The sequence below is a fragment of the Oncorhynchus kisutch genome, unplaced genomic scaffold (assembly GCF_002021735.2).
Source record: "Oncorhynchus kisutch isolate 150728-3 unplaced genomic scaffold, Okis_V2 scaffold2905, whole genome shotgun sequence".
Lineage (NCBI taxonomy): Eukaryota > Metazoa > Chordata > Actinopteri > Salmoniformes > Salmonidae > Oncorhynchus > Oncorhynchus kisutch.
In genome coordinates this window covers 24,744-40,779 of record NW_022264850.1, presented here as the reverse complement: position 1 = coordinate 40,779, position 16,036 = coordinate 24,744, and the positions used below count along the sequence as shown (strand labels likewise).

Sequence of the window (16,036 nt, the reverse complement as noted above, 5' to 3'; positions counted from 1 at the left end):
TTCTGAATGTTGTTGGAGTCATAACATTTCCACTACAGCGTTCCATGTTGGTTACTGAAAAACATTCTGAATGTTGATGGAGTCATAACATTCCCACTACAGCGTTCCATGTTGGTTACTGAAAAACATTCTGAATGTTGTTGGAGTCATAACATTTCCACTACAGCGTCCATGTTGGTTACTGAATGTCTGACCGAGTTCTGTTTGACAAAACAACATGGAGGACATTTTAGAAATGTATGAAAGAATTAAAGACTTAGTTTCATATTTTAGTCAAATCTCCACCAAAGCATTCAAACAGGGACACTATTTAGAAAAAAAAACGTTTATTTATTATTGTTCTTAAGCTCAAATTTACAAAGAAAATCAATCAGTTAAATCAACAGATCTTGAGTACCAGTCCGTATTCTCTGTAGTAGCTCTGGTGCAGGGTGTCTTTCAGCTGCTCTCTCACCATTGTCTTCCAATAGTGAAGAGCAAAGCCGGGGGAAAAAAACACCCTGGACCAGAGCTACTGCTGCAAGAGACGAGCTGAACACTGATATAGTGCACCATCTGAAATGGCACCCTATTCCCTATATAGTGTACAATCTGAAATGGCACCCTATTCCCTATATAGTGCACCAGTCTGGAAGCAGATTTTGTGGTGGATAATGGTACAGTATGGATGATGTGGGACTGAGCAGTTGGTCATCAGTAATGGTACGAGATAGAGATCAATCTATCTATGATGCTGGACTGAGCAGTCGGTTAGATTTGGTGATTCTTCCTGATTGCCTTATCTGACAGAGCCATTCCAGCTGGCATCAGAGTGTGTGTGTGTGTGTGTGTGTGCGTGCACGTACTAGAGCTGGGACGATAAACCAAAAATTACAGACACCATCTTCCTCATACCAAATAGTTTTGACTACATTTGGGGTGATTTTGCTACACAACGTTCCTGTGGATTGTTCTAGAACCATTCTTTGGGGGGAATTTTGCTACACAACATTCCTGTGGATTGTTCTAGAACCATTCTTTGGGGGGATTTTGCTACACAACATTCCTGTGGATTGTTCTAGAACCATTCTTTGGGGGGGATTTTGCTACACAACGTTCCTGTGGATTGTTCTAGAACCATTACCTGGTCAACAGTAATAGTCTATGCATTGTTGTTGTTTCCTGCTATGAAAACTCTACCTGTCCCTCAGGGCTGGCACCAGGATGAATCAGTTGGACTGGCATTTGATTTCCATAAGGAGACATGTTTTCTTCACGGGACTTCCTGTGTGTGAAGACATGTCATTTAACTGTGAAAATGTATGACCTTTTAATGTGCCATGAACACAACATGACTGGTTTTAATCTGGTTTTCAAACAAATCACCATGAAGTAGGTTAGCCTTGATGATGAGGGGCAAACGAAACTGTGTCCTAGCTAGCTAGCTAGCAACCAGTTACCGCTGCCTCCCACCTTATGTCAAGGAGTCCTAGCTAGCACAGTGTCCTTCTCTCCTGCCTTATGTAAAGGAGTCCTAGCTAGCACAGTGTCCTTCTCTCCTGCCTTATGTAAAGGAGTCCTAGCTAGCACAGTGTCCTTCTCTCCCGCCTGCCAAACACCTGCCATCGACGTCGATGCCACTGAACTGAGCCACTGAACTGAGCCACTGAACTGGCTCACCCCCGCCTCCCGCCTGTCTATCACAGTCCTAACTTAATAATGGCCCAATAGAACTATTAAAAAAGAGAGGTTCCTGCAGATGAAGGAATGACCACATGCAGTAACGCCCAGAATTGCGAGCCGCAATTACACCCTTCTCGTGGAGCGCACCATTCGCAGTGAATAAGACCTACATCAAGTAGCCTAGAGCTGGGAAGTTCCTGTAGGACATCAGCCTACATGGTTACCTAGCAACAATATCATGTCTACAGTTAGTTATCTAGTTTAGTGTTTTGATGTCGCCCTTCCTCAGGTGGTGAATCATATCGCCTACAGGCCAATATGCACAAAGATGTCAGCCAATTCTCTGAAGAGGCCAAAAATAAATGTGATCATTGTGGATCCTTTTGACAGGTTGCACATCAACTACTCCTTCCCTGGATATGTGGCATGGGAATATCTTACTTTTTGAATGGTAGTCTACCATCTCAGTTGTCTTACCTGGCCCTGGAAACACACCGTCTAGAGCCCTGCCGCTAATTTACATTTAAAAATGTGTCATTTAGCAGATGCTCTCATTCCCTCATCTTACAGAAGATGCTCTTATTAGCTCTTTGCTAGTGTAAAGTAACTAACCATTAAACACAGTAGTTCCATTCATCAGATAGGACTTTTAGTCCATGTGGTCCGGCTTTAGCACACCTCCCCCCAAAATAACTGATTTAACAATATTGCAAAAAAAATTTTGGAAATATATCACAATCTGGATTTGTTTGTCTCCATATCGTCCAGCTCTAGTGTGTGTGTGTGTTTGTCAGTCCTGCTGTGTGATCATCTTCAGCATCTGCAGTGCCATGGGTCCCTGGTCCGAGGGGATCTGATAAGAGAGAGAGCAATGAATCATGGGAGTGCAAGACAAAAAAGGATACTAGGGGAGGATCTCAATTGCATAACCTTCCTCCTTGTCTCCTTCTTCAAACCCATTGGATGAGAAAGCCAGAGGCCCCTCCCCTCATCTTCTCCAACAGGCTTTGAGAAGGAGAGAGGACACAATTGAGATATTCCCAATGAAAGGCTATAATGACTGAATACTGGGGTTCAATCTTCTGCATCACCTTCCTACTCCGACACTAGGATCACGTCCCAATAATCTCCCTCCTGAAGTGTACACTCATTCACTACTCTCCACCATTGTAAAAACAAGGGATTTATGTAGGCATGGGCTATAGAGGATGTTTCCATATACCAGTCATTTTGTTTCAAATCCATGAAGGGAAGTAAAACAAGGTTGCACTTTGTGAGAAAAGGAGAGATCAATATTACTGTTCCAACTCTGATGCTTGACCCCGTTTGAAAAGCTAATAAATATAAATGTTGAAAAGAAAATAGATTTTAGGACATGTGTTTCGGTTTCCTCACCATGTGACCAGCCTTGAGGATCCAGTAGAAGGAGAAGTTCTTGTAGGTCTTGTAGAAGGCGCCGGTCACCCCCGGGAAGGCAGGGTCGTCAAGGGCAGTCCATTTCATTTGGCTGAAGCTCTGGAGCCCCACCCACTTCAGCTGCTTCACCCATTGCTCCTGACCTGTGATTGGACAAAATTGATCATATGTATCCAATCAACAATCCTCATGTATGAAAGTCTATCAGGGACCAATAGTCAATGTATTAATGTAATATTGATTAATGGTTGACCTCACTATAGCCAGGGTTGGGGAGTAACGGATAATAAAAAAATGATCCGTTACCAGCTAAAATATAATCAGATGACTACAGATACTTTTGAAAAACTAGATCACTCAGATTACTTTTAAATTCAGAAATAATGTTTGCGTAAAAATCTTCAACATTGAAAAAAGGCATAAGTTTAACTTTGTTCCACCTGAGACAGTCTGACCACCAATCAGAAACCACTATGACACAATGATGACCACCAATCAGAAACCACTATGACACAATGATGACCACCAATCAGAAACCACTATGATGACCCGCCAAATGATGACCGCCAATCAGAAACCACGATGACACACCAGATGATGACCACCAATCAGAAACCACGATGACACACCAAATGTGTTTGATGGATTTGTGAGAAAAGAGCAGGAATGGATTTTTGTAAACTACAGTCTTCTTCCAATGGTGCGACTGCTGTCGGCATCCAAAGATGATCCAACCTGAATAAACACTTGGAGGTCAGGATGACAGCAGTGGTGTCGTCTACAGCAACACGGATATCACTTATGAGATCTTCATAGCGCATTGATGTGAATCACACTGCTGCTCTCTCATTTAGCTATACGCCATACGGATTGTGGTTGTTGTGGATGGCTGTTCACAAATGTGTATTGTAACCCAATAATGGTTGAATTGAAGATGTTTAAACTGCCTGTCAATCATTGTTTTTGAGACCAGTGGACAACCAGTAAAAAAAAATGTGATCTTGCAACAGATGCATAGTGTGGATCCCAGCCTGTGGAATAACAGCCTGTGGCGGATCCCAGCCTGTGGAATAACAGCCTGTGGCGGATCCCAGCCTGTGGAATGACAGCCTGTGGCGGATCCCAGCCTGTGGAATGACAGCCTGTGGCGGATCCCAGCCTGTGGAATGACAGCCTGTGGCGGATCCCAGCCTGTGGAATGACAGCCTGTGGCGGATCCCAGCCTGTGGAATGACAGCCTGTGGCGGATCCCAGCCTGTGGAATGACAGCCTGTGGCGGATCCCAGCCTGTGGAATGACAGCCTGTGGCGGATCCCAGCCTGTGGAATGACAGCCTGTGGCGGATCCCAGCCTGTGGAATGACAGCCTGTGGCGGATCCCAGCCTGTGGAATGACAGCCTGTGGCGGATCCCAGCCTGTGGAATGACAGCCTGTGGCGGATCCCAGCCTGTGGAATGACAGCCTGTGGCGGATCCCAGCCTGTGGAATGACAGCCTGTGGCGGATCCCAGCCTGTGGAATGACAGCCTGTGGCGGATCCCAGCCTGTGGAATGACAGCCTGTGGCGGATCCCAGCCTGTGGAATGACAGCCTGTGGCGGATCCCAGCCTGTGGAATGACAGCCTGTGGCGGATCCAAGCCTGTGGAATGACAGCCTGTGGCAGATCCCAGCCTGTGGAATAACAGTCTGTGGCAGATCCCAGCCTGTGGAATAACAGTCTGTGGCAGATCCCAGCCTGTGGAATAACAGTTTAAACTCCTCCTCCTTGGTAATAATGTGCTTCAGTCCATCCTGTCAATACCACTTTAATTAAGAAGACCACAATCGGATTCCTGCTGATGAAAAATAATATGTCCAGATCCACATCAGCCCCCGTCCAGATCCACATCACACCCTGTCAAGCTGCTACTAACTGATTCCATTCAGAAAGTAACCTACCCAGCCCTGACGACACCTCCCCGGCCCTGACGACACCTCCCCGGTCTCCACTGTTTATGCTTCAACAGATTTCACTACAAAATGTATGTGTTGCATGATGATTCTGTGCCCCTCCGACCTGTAAAGAACTCTAACTAGGGGAATCACTGACCCATGGTGTCCACTATGAGGTCCAGCTGTCCGTTGTAGACAGTGACGTTGACCCCAGCATCCAACAGCTGATCCACCACATCCACCACTGGCTTCATGAAGTCACCTGACATGCTGCTGAACACTGCCTCAGCCTGACCTAGAGCGGGAGACAGAGGTCAGAGAGGAGGGCGAGAGATTGAGAAGTGGAGCGGGAGACAGAGGTCAGAGAGGAGGGCGAGAGATTGAGAAGTGGAGCGGGAGACAGAGGTCAGAGAGGAGGGCGAGAGATTGAGAAGTGGAGCGGGAGACAGAGGTCAGAGAGGAGGGCGAGAGATTGAGAAGTGGAGCGGGAGACAGAGGTCAGAGAGGAGGGCGAGAGATTGAGAAGTGGAGCGGGAGACAGAGGTCAGAGAGGAGGGCACATTTATTTCTAAAGAAAGGTGCAATATGCAACCATTTCCTGGTTACAATTTTTTTTTTTTTTTTTTTTTTAAATAGTTCGCCTAATTTCAGTTTGTGACAAAACAATCGTGTAGAGAATCATTGTACCATCTAAAGCGCGGTGCAATAGCTTTCCATAACCAAAAATACTGTATTTGAGCTGTTTGAAGCTGGTGTACAAGACGCACAAAATGTAACTTAAGAATGCGAAGCATAGAAATAGCACACATAGAATAGATCTACCACTTCTTAGACTTCCTTTCAAGTAGAATGACAGATTTATAAAACCTACGTCTATGTGAATTTGGTCGGTTGCCAAAAAAGTTCAATATTAAATAAGCACTTTTTAAAATGAATCCATTTTTTGACCCAGTAGCAGTGTCTCACCTCCCCAGGTGACGTTCTGAGGGATGATTCCCAGCTTCTTCCTGATTGGCCCGTTCATCAACTGGCTCAGTGATTGGCGGTGGAGGGGGCTAATGTGGTGCCGCATCAGCAGGGCTGTGGGAGGGACCACGGAAAGTAAACAAACTTAAAAAAACAGGAAGTGACGGTGTAATCTAGTAAAGGACCATCTTTTCACAGACTGTATAATTTGTATCAAAACTTGTTACTTGTGTTTTAAAATATTGTATGACATATTTTATGTATGTTTCTGCATATATGTACCAGGATGTTCAAATAAACCTTTTGTTTGTTTGTTAGTTATTCTCTCGTTTAAGACGGAACTGAAAAGGAATCTTACAGAGGAATCCTTCTCCAGCCACGGAGGACATCTCATCAGGTTCCTGGGTGAGGATGTTGTAGAAGTTGACTCCGTTTGTGTTCTGGAAGCAGACGGGAGCTGAATGACCATGGCGTTCACACAAACACACAAAACTGACCTGTTCCACAACACTCAGTGATTCACTCACACACACACACACAAAACTGACCTGTTCCACAACACTCAGTGATTCACTCACACACACACAAAACTGACCTGTTCCACAACACTCAGTGATTCACTCACACAAACCTGACCTGTTCCACAACACTCAGTGATTCACTCACACAAAACTGATCTGTTCCACAACACTCAGTGATTCACTCACACAAAACTGACCTGTTCCACAACACTCAGTGATTCACTCACACAAAACTGACCTGTTCCACAACACTCAGTGATTCACTCACACACACACAAAACTGACCTGTTCCACAACTCAGTGATTCACTCACACACACACAAAACTGACCTGTTCCACAACACTCAGTGATTCACTCACACACACACAAAACTGACCTGTTCCACAACACAGTGATTCACTCACACAAAACTGACCTGTTCCACAACACTCAGTGATTCACTCACACAAAACTGACCTGTTCCACAACACTCAGTGATTCACTCACACACACACAAAACTGACCTGTTCCACAACACTCAGTGATTCACTCACACACACACACAAAACTGACCTGTTCCACAACACTCAGTGATTCACTCACACACACACAAAACTGACCTGTTCCACAACACTCAGTGATTCACTCACACACACACAAAACTGACCTGTTCCACAACACTCAGTGATTCACTCACACACACACAAAACTGACCTGTTCCACAACACTCAGTGATTCACTCACACACACACAAAACTGACCTGTTCCACAACACTCAGTGATTCACTCACACACACACAAAACTGACCTGTTCCACAACACTCAGTGATTCACTCACACACACACAAAACTGACCTGTTCCACAACACTCAGTGATTCACTCACACACACACAAAACTGACCTGTTCCACAACACTCAGTGATTCACTCACACACACAAAACTGACCTGTTCCACAACACTCAGTGATTCACACCACCACCACTGACCTGTTCCACGACACTCTCAGTGACAGACCAGAGCTCTGTGGCCTTCAGGTACTGCCCCTGATCCACCGCCTGCTTCACCGCCTCCGCTGCACTGCTCACCTCCCGCAGGCCGTAGTCATCTAGCAGGGACTGGAGGACAATGGGGAGACGGGTCAGAGAACTACATTACCCAACATGCAGCACTGTTCACCTCCCCTAGGCCTTAGTCATCCGCCTTCAAGAAGATCACTTTTGTCAAGTCCGTGCCTTTCAAAGTGAGTGTTGCATTATGGGGATAAAAATGGTCAGACTTACACCGACATGAAGTTTACAACAAAATGATGTGATCAAAAGGTCACGAAGTTGTCAGCAAGTTTCTGCTCTTCAACATCCTCCTGCAGCCATCGCCTGCATATAGTCAACCAATCATTAGTGTTTATGTTTGACCCACGCGAACAGGAACCAACTTTGCCGCGACTCAAAGAGTCAGTGAATATACAAATTAATGTGATATTTGAGGGTCTCTCACTAATTGATTGGTGACACCAAGCATTTATTAATTTGTTGGATCACTCGGTCACAATTTACCCATGATACATTACGGTTGTGACGCTCTCGAACGAGGCCAGGAGAGTGGAAGGCAATGTTTAACAACTACACTACCCAACATGCAATGTTCACCTCCTCCAGGCTGTAGTCATCTAGCCAGGTGTGGAGGGCAATGGGGAGACAGTCGAAGAAGAGGAAAAACTACAATACCAAAACTACAATACCAAGGTACCAAAACAAGCTGCATTTTCTATTCTCCAGACTTTAAAACAACCCAGTCTGCAGAAAGAACTGCATAGAATGTAAAACACATCAAAAGCTAAATGTGCCTGTAAAAAACAAACACGGAAAACACATTTTACTAGGCTGTGTGTGTGTGTGTGTGTGTGAGAGACTCACCGTGCTGTACAGATAAGGACCCCAGGTCATAACAGAGTCTGCAGATGAAGAGGAGAAGAAAGTTTGCTTTGCTGTGCAGTTCATTAGGCACCGAATGGGGACAAAAACAAAATGGGAAACGGAAGGGGGCTACCTGGACTCATCCAATACAGTGGTGCCATACTGAACACTACCCAGGATTATACCGTCAGTAGGGAACACACTGGTTAGCTAGCCAGGGGGGGGGGGGGGGGGGGGGGGGGGTGGAACAGCGCAGAACGAGGGCTGAAACCGAAAGGGGACCTACCTGAACTATTCCAATAAGAAATGAGTGTTCACATTGCAAAAACAGTTTGCTACGGGTGTGCACTTATGAACACACCCCTGGTGACTTTGACCTGAACAGTACAACAACCCCCTCATGCATGAAGCTGTACTGAGCCATCCAGACCAGGGTTTTACAAGAGGAGAAACCTGAAGCAGTAGATTAACCGTCAGTCACATGACCACACAGGGAGCAACAGCGGAGTACCAAATTACACCTTATTTCCTGTTAGGCCACTACGGTTGACCAGGGCCCATAGGGCTCTTGACGTAAGTAGTACACTATATAGGGAATAGTGTGGTATTTGGTACGCAGCGTATTCACGTGTGGTTAGTGAGCCTGAACTGGACACTAGTGGTAAATCTCAGGCGTTTCAGGGTTAGAGTAGACCTTTCTGGCCAATACAGTGTTGTACAGACTGGTCTGACTTTTAAAACAGCTGTCTGATGAAGGTTCTATCAGACATTATCTGATATTCACAAGGGAATAGTCATGTTCCGACGTCCTTCTAAGTGGGCGTCCGGACGCTCTTCTAAGTGGGCGTCCGGACGCTCTTCTAAGTGGGCGTCCGGACGCTCCTCTAAGTGGGCGTCCGGATGTTCTAAGTGGGTGTTCGGATGCTCTAAGTGGGTGTTCGGATGCTCTAAGTGGGTGTTCGGATGTTCTCAGTGGGTGTTCTGATGTTCCGTGCGCTGAGGTAAATACTGACCCAGTGGAGAAATCCAAGAGTCTCCCAGAGCCACTCCGGCAAAGTTACACTTCAGGGTTCCTTTTTCTACGGCCTAGAGAGAGAGGTGTGTTAGAACAGCAGACAATTGGTGAGTGAGTGAGACAAACACACAATTACTAGTCTTTTATCATGCCATTACTAAGTCATTTTACAACGGGTACCAGAAAATTCTCATTATGTATTGTAATTACTGTTTAATATTATTACCACCATAAAGATAATTACTATTGCTTCATCACTAACAGCCGAGTATATTCCAAGTCTTATTTGACCATCGTTTTTACACGTTTACTTTGATTAATGGAAAGGTTTTACTTTTGTGGTGCCGAGAGCCGATGAAGTGAAGTCCCCCTCAGTTGGGGTTGATGGAGAACAGAGTGCTACATTCCAGGCCAAGATTTACAGCTCCGTATTTGACGGCACCCCTTTCAAGCTATCACAAGACGAATAAACTGCTCTACCTTTACGACTGAATGGCCTGAGGAGGTCAGAAGACAGTCTGTCAGCAGTACACCTTGTGATCTGCATGGGTTACCACCAGCCAGGCTTGAGAGCCGAGAGATGTGTACCGAGAGACAGGGACTTTTTCGTCCCATTTTTTTGTGAAAATGGCACCAATAGCGCAAAATAAACACGTTTTCTTAAAACACTTATTTTATTTGAACCTTTATTTAACTAGGCAAGTCAGTTAAGAAAAAATTCTTTAAAAAAACTGACAGACTCAGGACATTGATATAACTCTGAGCAATGTGATGTTTCTCTTCTGATCCTCCAACGTCAGAAAAGCAACATAACGGGTATTTTACATGAATGTCCACACATTTACACAACGAGTGCTGGGTACCGACCAGCTATGCATTTCAGGGTAGAGATTGTGAAACTTCTGTACAAGAAAACTGTGTCGTGGACACTTATCCTCATATGAACTTGTGCAGGGTTTCTCTGAATCAACGGGGGGCGTTCCCCGTGCCACGTTGTCAAGGCTACTAGTGCACGCCCTCTTGAGTATCCCTATAAATGACAGGATCTGCTAACAGACATCAGATCAGGTTTCGTCGAGGCCACACCCTTTGAACGAATGAGCCCATCTCCTTGGAAACCAAAACACCGATCGACGAGAATTTTTCCTACGCAGAGAGAAGCAAATCCCCCCCCCCCCCCCCCCCCCCCCAGAGGACCCTGATGGAACCCACTGTTGCTCGTTCAAGACCAATAGACTGAGTTCACCATACATGCCGGGGGGAATCAGAGAAATGACCAACACAACTCTAATAGACTTTACATTTCCTGGACTGAGAGATTAAGCGTAGCCAGCTCAGAAGGGAAACCAGAGTGTGGCAGCATCAGCTGATTACAAGTCTGGTGAATGTACTATTGAGTACAGAATTGATATTGACCTGTGGAGATTCTCCCCTCAATGACTGAGTTGTATTCCGTTTTACCCTGCTTATAATACTCCATTAACTACCTCATTTAGTAAATAAAACCTTCAAACTGAATTACTTTTGGCGTCGAGTTCATTTGTGAGCGATTGGGTTCTTGACGTTTCAGAGCTTGACGACTTCAGAATGATAATGGAGTAATTGACTGTTCATTAAGACTATTGTTGATGTAGGATTAAATGGTATACCGGCTAGTGATAACTACCGATAAAGTTTATTCAAAAGGGCTCCAATCCAACCCTTATATGGTGACCCTCAGATTCATTTGGATAAGATAACCACATTTTATTTGATTTATTTCACCTTTATTTAACCAGGTAGGCAAGTTGAGAACAAGTTCTCATTTACAATTGCGACCTGGCCAAGATAAAGCAAAGCAGTTCGACAGATACAACGACACAGAGTTACACATGGAGTAAAACAAACATACAGTCAATAATACAGTAATCAAATCAATTAATTATTCCAGGAATTAAATCAGTCAATTATTATCTTGAATATCTATAGACAAGAGGCACAACTCCTCCCATGTCATTAAAGTATATTGAATTGAGAGAGACAGAGACAGCCAGAAAGACAGGAACCCAAGGTACTGTGCTGATCAGTGTGGGTAGAGGTTTGAGGAAGTAGGCCCCAACTTAGCACCAGTCATTAGTTCCTCTCTGTGTCATGCATGGCTCAACACATGACAGTGAATATCAGTCTTTAGTTTGAAAACCCTGTTCCATTACAGAGTCAGGTACAACTGAGCTACCAGTTTCTCCATGCGTGGTTCCTATTCACTTACATACCAAGTGTTAGAACTGGAAAAGGTTTCCCCACAGCAGAGACAGTAGGTTCTCATCCCAAATGGCTCCCCTTCTCCCTTTAGAGTGCACTGCTTTCAACCAGAGCCCATATACACTGTACAGGGAATAGGATGTCAATTGGGGGTGTAATTTGTGCCTACCTTAGTGAGTTCCAGCGAGATCGCGGCAGCCATCTTCCCTCCATAGGACTCTGAGAATATGTAGAAGGGCACGCTCTAGAGAACACAAAACAACAATAAGTTCCAAAAAAATTAATATGTAAATGCATTGAGTCGTTTGAGCCAATTACAGCCCTGTTCCAATACATCCCTCCCTCCCTAGAGGAGACTCCTGGGGTATGTTCAGGTCGGTTCAACATTTGAGCCAATACAGCCCTGTTCCAATACATCCCTCCCTCCCTAGAGGAGACTCCTGGGGTGTGTTCAGGTCAGTTCAACATTTGAGCCAATACAGCCCTGTTCCAATACATCCCTCCCTCCCTAGAGGAGACTCCTGGGGTGTGTTCAAGTTGGTTCAACATTTGAGCCAATATAGCCCTGTTCCAATACATCCCTCCCTCCCTAGAGGAGACTCCTGGGGTGTGTTCAGGTCGGTTCAACATTTGAGCCAATTACAGCCCTGTTCCAATACATCCCTCCCTCCCTAGAGGAGACTCCTGGGGTGCGTTCAGTTCGGTTCAACATTTGCATGACTGTTTGTACTGAATGAAAAGTTTCCTCAGAAACTGAGCATTTGAGGTATGTTTTCTCCTGTTTGGTGTGGTCTGATCAATATGGGTGTGACTATTTGAAAAATGGCAAAACTTGTGCAACACACAGGGTTTTAAGCAACAACAAAATCCCAGGACTGAAACTTAAAAGGGGGACTGCACTGCCTGATTTGGATTTGGTTCATTAAGAAATGCTAGCAGCCCATGACTGAATTCAAACACGAGTTGGTTACAGGGTATGGTTTGACCTGGTTGTCGTGTGTGTTCACAGGTGGGAAGAGTTACCCAAATTATTTAACCAATGAGCTTGAACCGGCGGGTGTGCGACCGTGGCAAAATTGGTTTGACTTTGGATAGCCCATCTCCGGGGCTGGTTAGGGCCCTTTCAAATTCCCTGATGTAAATGAGACAATATTTTCACATCTTTTAGTTCTCATTAAATGCTTTCAATATTTGTATATGAATTTCTACAATTTATAGATAGTTTGAGGTTTAAATCATTTAAATTTGGAGCTATTGGAAATGTTAAACATATTGTCCTGTGTACATTGTGTAATTTACTGATAGTGCCCGACTAACACCATAGGAATATCCAAAGTAAACCCACATTTACCACCGTCATTACAATTGGGTTGCATGCAGCTGCCCTCTGAATTGATGATGACTTGTGTGCTGCCAGCGGTGGGCAGGATTGAAACAAATCCAACATGCATTTACGTTGTGATGCAGTCCACGACCAACAAGTCTCACAAAACTATTTTGGACGAGATCGGCTTCGACAAGTTATCCTATACACACTTCGTAGTACATTGTGACAGTAGAAAAAATGTTTGACTCATATCGATGCCACAGACCGGTTTTCTAAATGAAAAGTCGTTTTTTAGGGGCGGTTACTCTTTAAGTTGATCTCAGCTCGAGGGTCACGTCGGGATTTCGAAATTCAGAGGGCTGCAAAGATGATTTATTTTATGACCGATTTATAAGTCAAAATCTAATTTGCGGGACAGAAAAATAGCAGATATTTGAAAATATATAAGTCCATCATTTCGCCATTCTTTCTATGTTGTTTTAGATGTTCCAGTGTGGCCTGGAGGTTTTTTCTTCTTCTCCCCAAATAATAACCCCCCCCCCCCTAAAAAATATATTATTTTGTTCTTACTCAAACCTCCTGCGTCATCCACATGACGGAAATAAGTTGCAGTGACGAGACCTTGAACCCCTGCCATACACAATCTCCCTCTGAGCCTCCATAATCACACCGTTCTCCAACTGGTCCATACAGTACCGTTTCCACTGAATTAGAAGCTGAACCCCGTTCTGAACTCACCCCTGGTGATCCGACCCGTGTGAAGCTGAACCCCGTTCTGAACTCACCCCTGGTGATCCGACCCGTGTGAAGCTGAACCCACCTGAAACTCACCCCTGGTGACCCGAACCTTGTGAAGCTGAACCCACCTGAAACTCACCCCTGGTGACCCGACCCGTGTGAAGCTGAACCCACCTGGAACTCTCCCCTGGTGACCCGACCCGTGTGAAGCTGAACCCACCTGGAACTCTCCCCTGGTGACCCGACCCGTGTGAAGCTGAACCCACCTGGAACTCACCCCTGGTGATCCGACCCGTGTGAAGCTGAACCCACCCCGGTGATCCGACCCGTGTGAAGCTGAACCCACCCTGGTGATCCGACCCGTGTGAAGCCGAACCCCCCCCCCCTGGTGATCCGACCCGTGTGAAGCTGAACCCACCCCCCCTGGTGATCCGACCCGTGTGAAGCTGAACCCCCCCCCCCCCCCTGGTGATCCGACCCGTGTGAAGCCGAACCCCCCCCCTGGTGATCCGACCCGTGTGAAGCTGAACCCACCCCTGGTGATCCGACCCGTGTGAAGCCGAACCCACCTGGAACTGTTCCTCCTTGTTAAAGAACTGTTTGAGCAGCACCAGCATGTCGGAGGCGACCGTAGCCACGTCAGTAGCGAAGGCCTCGTCTGAGTCCGTGTAGCTGAAGCCTGTTCCTACCGGGTTGTCAACGAACAATACACTGGAGTACTGAACCTGCAGGGGCAAAACACACACCTTAAACACCGACATCCACTTTTCATTGATGAGCCGTGTGTGTGTGTGAGGTTTACCCAGGAGTTTTTCCTAGGCTCAAGGTCTCTGTCCAGGGGTCCGATCTCTTCAAAGTTCCCGAAGCCACAGCCTGATCCTCCCGGACCTCCCTGGAATGGAGACATGTACCACTATTAGAGATATATCCTCTACCCTCCCTCCCTCTCCCTGTAAGAGATACAGAGGGAGGGATGGTAGAGGATGTATCTCTTACAATTCCACCCCAGTCATTATCATGAGCCTGCCCTCCCCAATTAAGGTGCTACCAACCACCTGTGGTGTAAGGTTACCCACTTGTAGCTAAGTAAGAGTCGTGTAGTGTAAGGTTACCCACTTCACTTCTAGAGCGGTAAGAGAGTAGTATAGTGTAGACCAGTGTAGTGTAAAGTTACTCACCTGCAGCCACATCACGAGAGGCAGCTGGGAGTAGCTGGCGGACGGGCTGTCAGCATAGTAAAGCCACCAGAACATATGTGCCCCCTCGCGTACATCAACATATCCCCAGGATTCTTTTGATTTTAGGGGATTCGAGAACCCTGCATACAAGAGTTGGAGATTTGGAGACATTGAAATTATGTTATAAAAAAAATGCTACGGGGGGGGGGGGGGGGGGGTCTGATCAGGAACACGTCAACATTGTAGCTAGCCAACTTTTGCTTTCACATTTAACGCTGACATGAAACCCGACGAAGTAAAGCAAATTAATGGATTTGATCAATTTGATTGCTGGAGCCTGAGTCACCGTACTTAGCGGACTAAACTCTGTGGAGTCACCGTCGTGATTTCAAACATGTTTGGATAACGGCGCAGTTAGTATTCAAACTGGAATTGAACAATTTGAAACACCGATATATCGGACACAATCACTCGACAGAGCTACTTACCTGTATCAATGGCCACGACAAGTAGCAACACAACGCTGCAAGCGCTTGTTTTCGTCAAACCCATCATCCCGACTTGTTCACAAGAACTTCACAATGACAACACTTTTCATTACACTATTGTGTCATGTCAGATATCAGTCACATGACTGACCGAATCCTCAGCTGACCAGAATATGGAAAATGGGGAGAGGCCATCAGGACATTTAGAGCCAATCAATGAGCATTGTGAAGCTAGCCACGCCTCATTGAATTGTGTCAAAATAAAAGTCCCGGGGAAAATGTCCTGTGAATTTTCCATATTAAAAGCCACGGAACACAGGCGATGTATAAACTGAAGATTGACCAAGAAAAATACATTTATTTATCAAGTCATAAGAACGCAATCATGATTTTATACTTCTGCCGGAGGGCAAAAGAGGTAATCAAATTATCAATCAATCAATCAAACCTCCAAATCATGTGACTACTCTGGAAACTTTTTTCAAACAGCACCTAGCAACAAATTTAGCTACTTTAAAACTAAATGACACAAAAACGTTTTTCTCTGTCACACGCTCAGTCACAACACACGTGCCTGGCTGTAAAAGTGCATTGTGAGTGACGTCGGGCAGCAGGCGCTCAGCTCGTGCACAGGCAGCAGCAATTTCAACAAATTGC

General features: G+C 45.5%; 1 protein-coding gene across 1 annotated transcript; it reads right to left on the bottom strand.

Moving 5' to 3' along the window:
- Positions 1 to 309: 309 nt before the first annotated feature.
- On the bottom strand, positions 310 to 15,515 carry LOC116371031 (retinoid-inducible serine carboxypeptidase). Its single transcript, XM_031819940.1, has 13 exons — positions 15,380 to 15,515; positions 14,892 to 15,031; positions 14,516 to 14,605; positions 14,283 to 14,438; positions 11,818 to 11,892; positions 9,406 to 9,478; positions 8,393 to 8,430; positions 7,466 to 7,594; positions 6,335 to 6,416; positions 5,977 to 6,090; positions 5,168 to 5,305; positions 3,058 to 3,221; positions 310 to 2,515 (listed from the first exon to the last, which is right to left on the bottom strand). Exons 1-13 carry the CDS (start codon positions 15,444 to 15,446, stop codon positions 2,453 to 2,455), a joined length of 1,329 nt encoding a protein of 442 aa, XP_031675800.1. The 5' UTR covers positions 15,447 to 15,515; the 3' UTR covers positions 310 to 2,452.
- Positions 15,516 to 16,036: the final 521 nt, after the last annotated feature.

Coding starts and splice junctions, on each gene's coding strand:
- LOC116371031 (XM_031819940.1), bottom strand. CDS start 15,446: ATGATGGGTTTGACGAAAACAAGCGCTTGCAGCGTTGTGTTGCTACTT. Junction 3,222..5,167: donor CCTCATAGTGGACACCATGG/GTCAGTGATTCC, acceptor GTCCAATCACAG/GTCAGGAGCAATGGGTGAAG. Junction 2,516..3,057: donor TCCTCAAGGCTGGTCACATG/GTGAGGAAACCG, acceptor CTCTCTTATCAG/ATCCCCTCGGACCAGGGACC.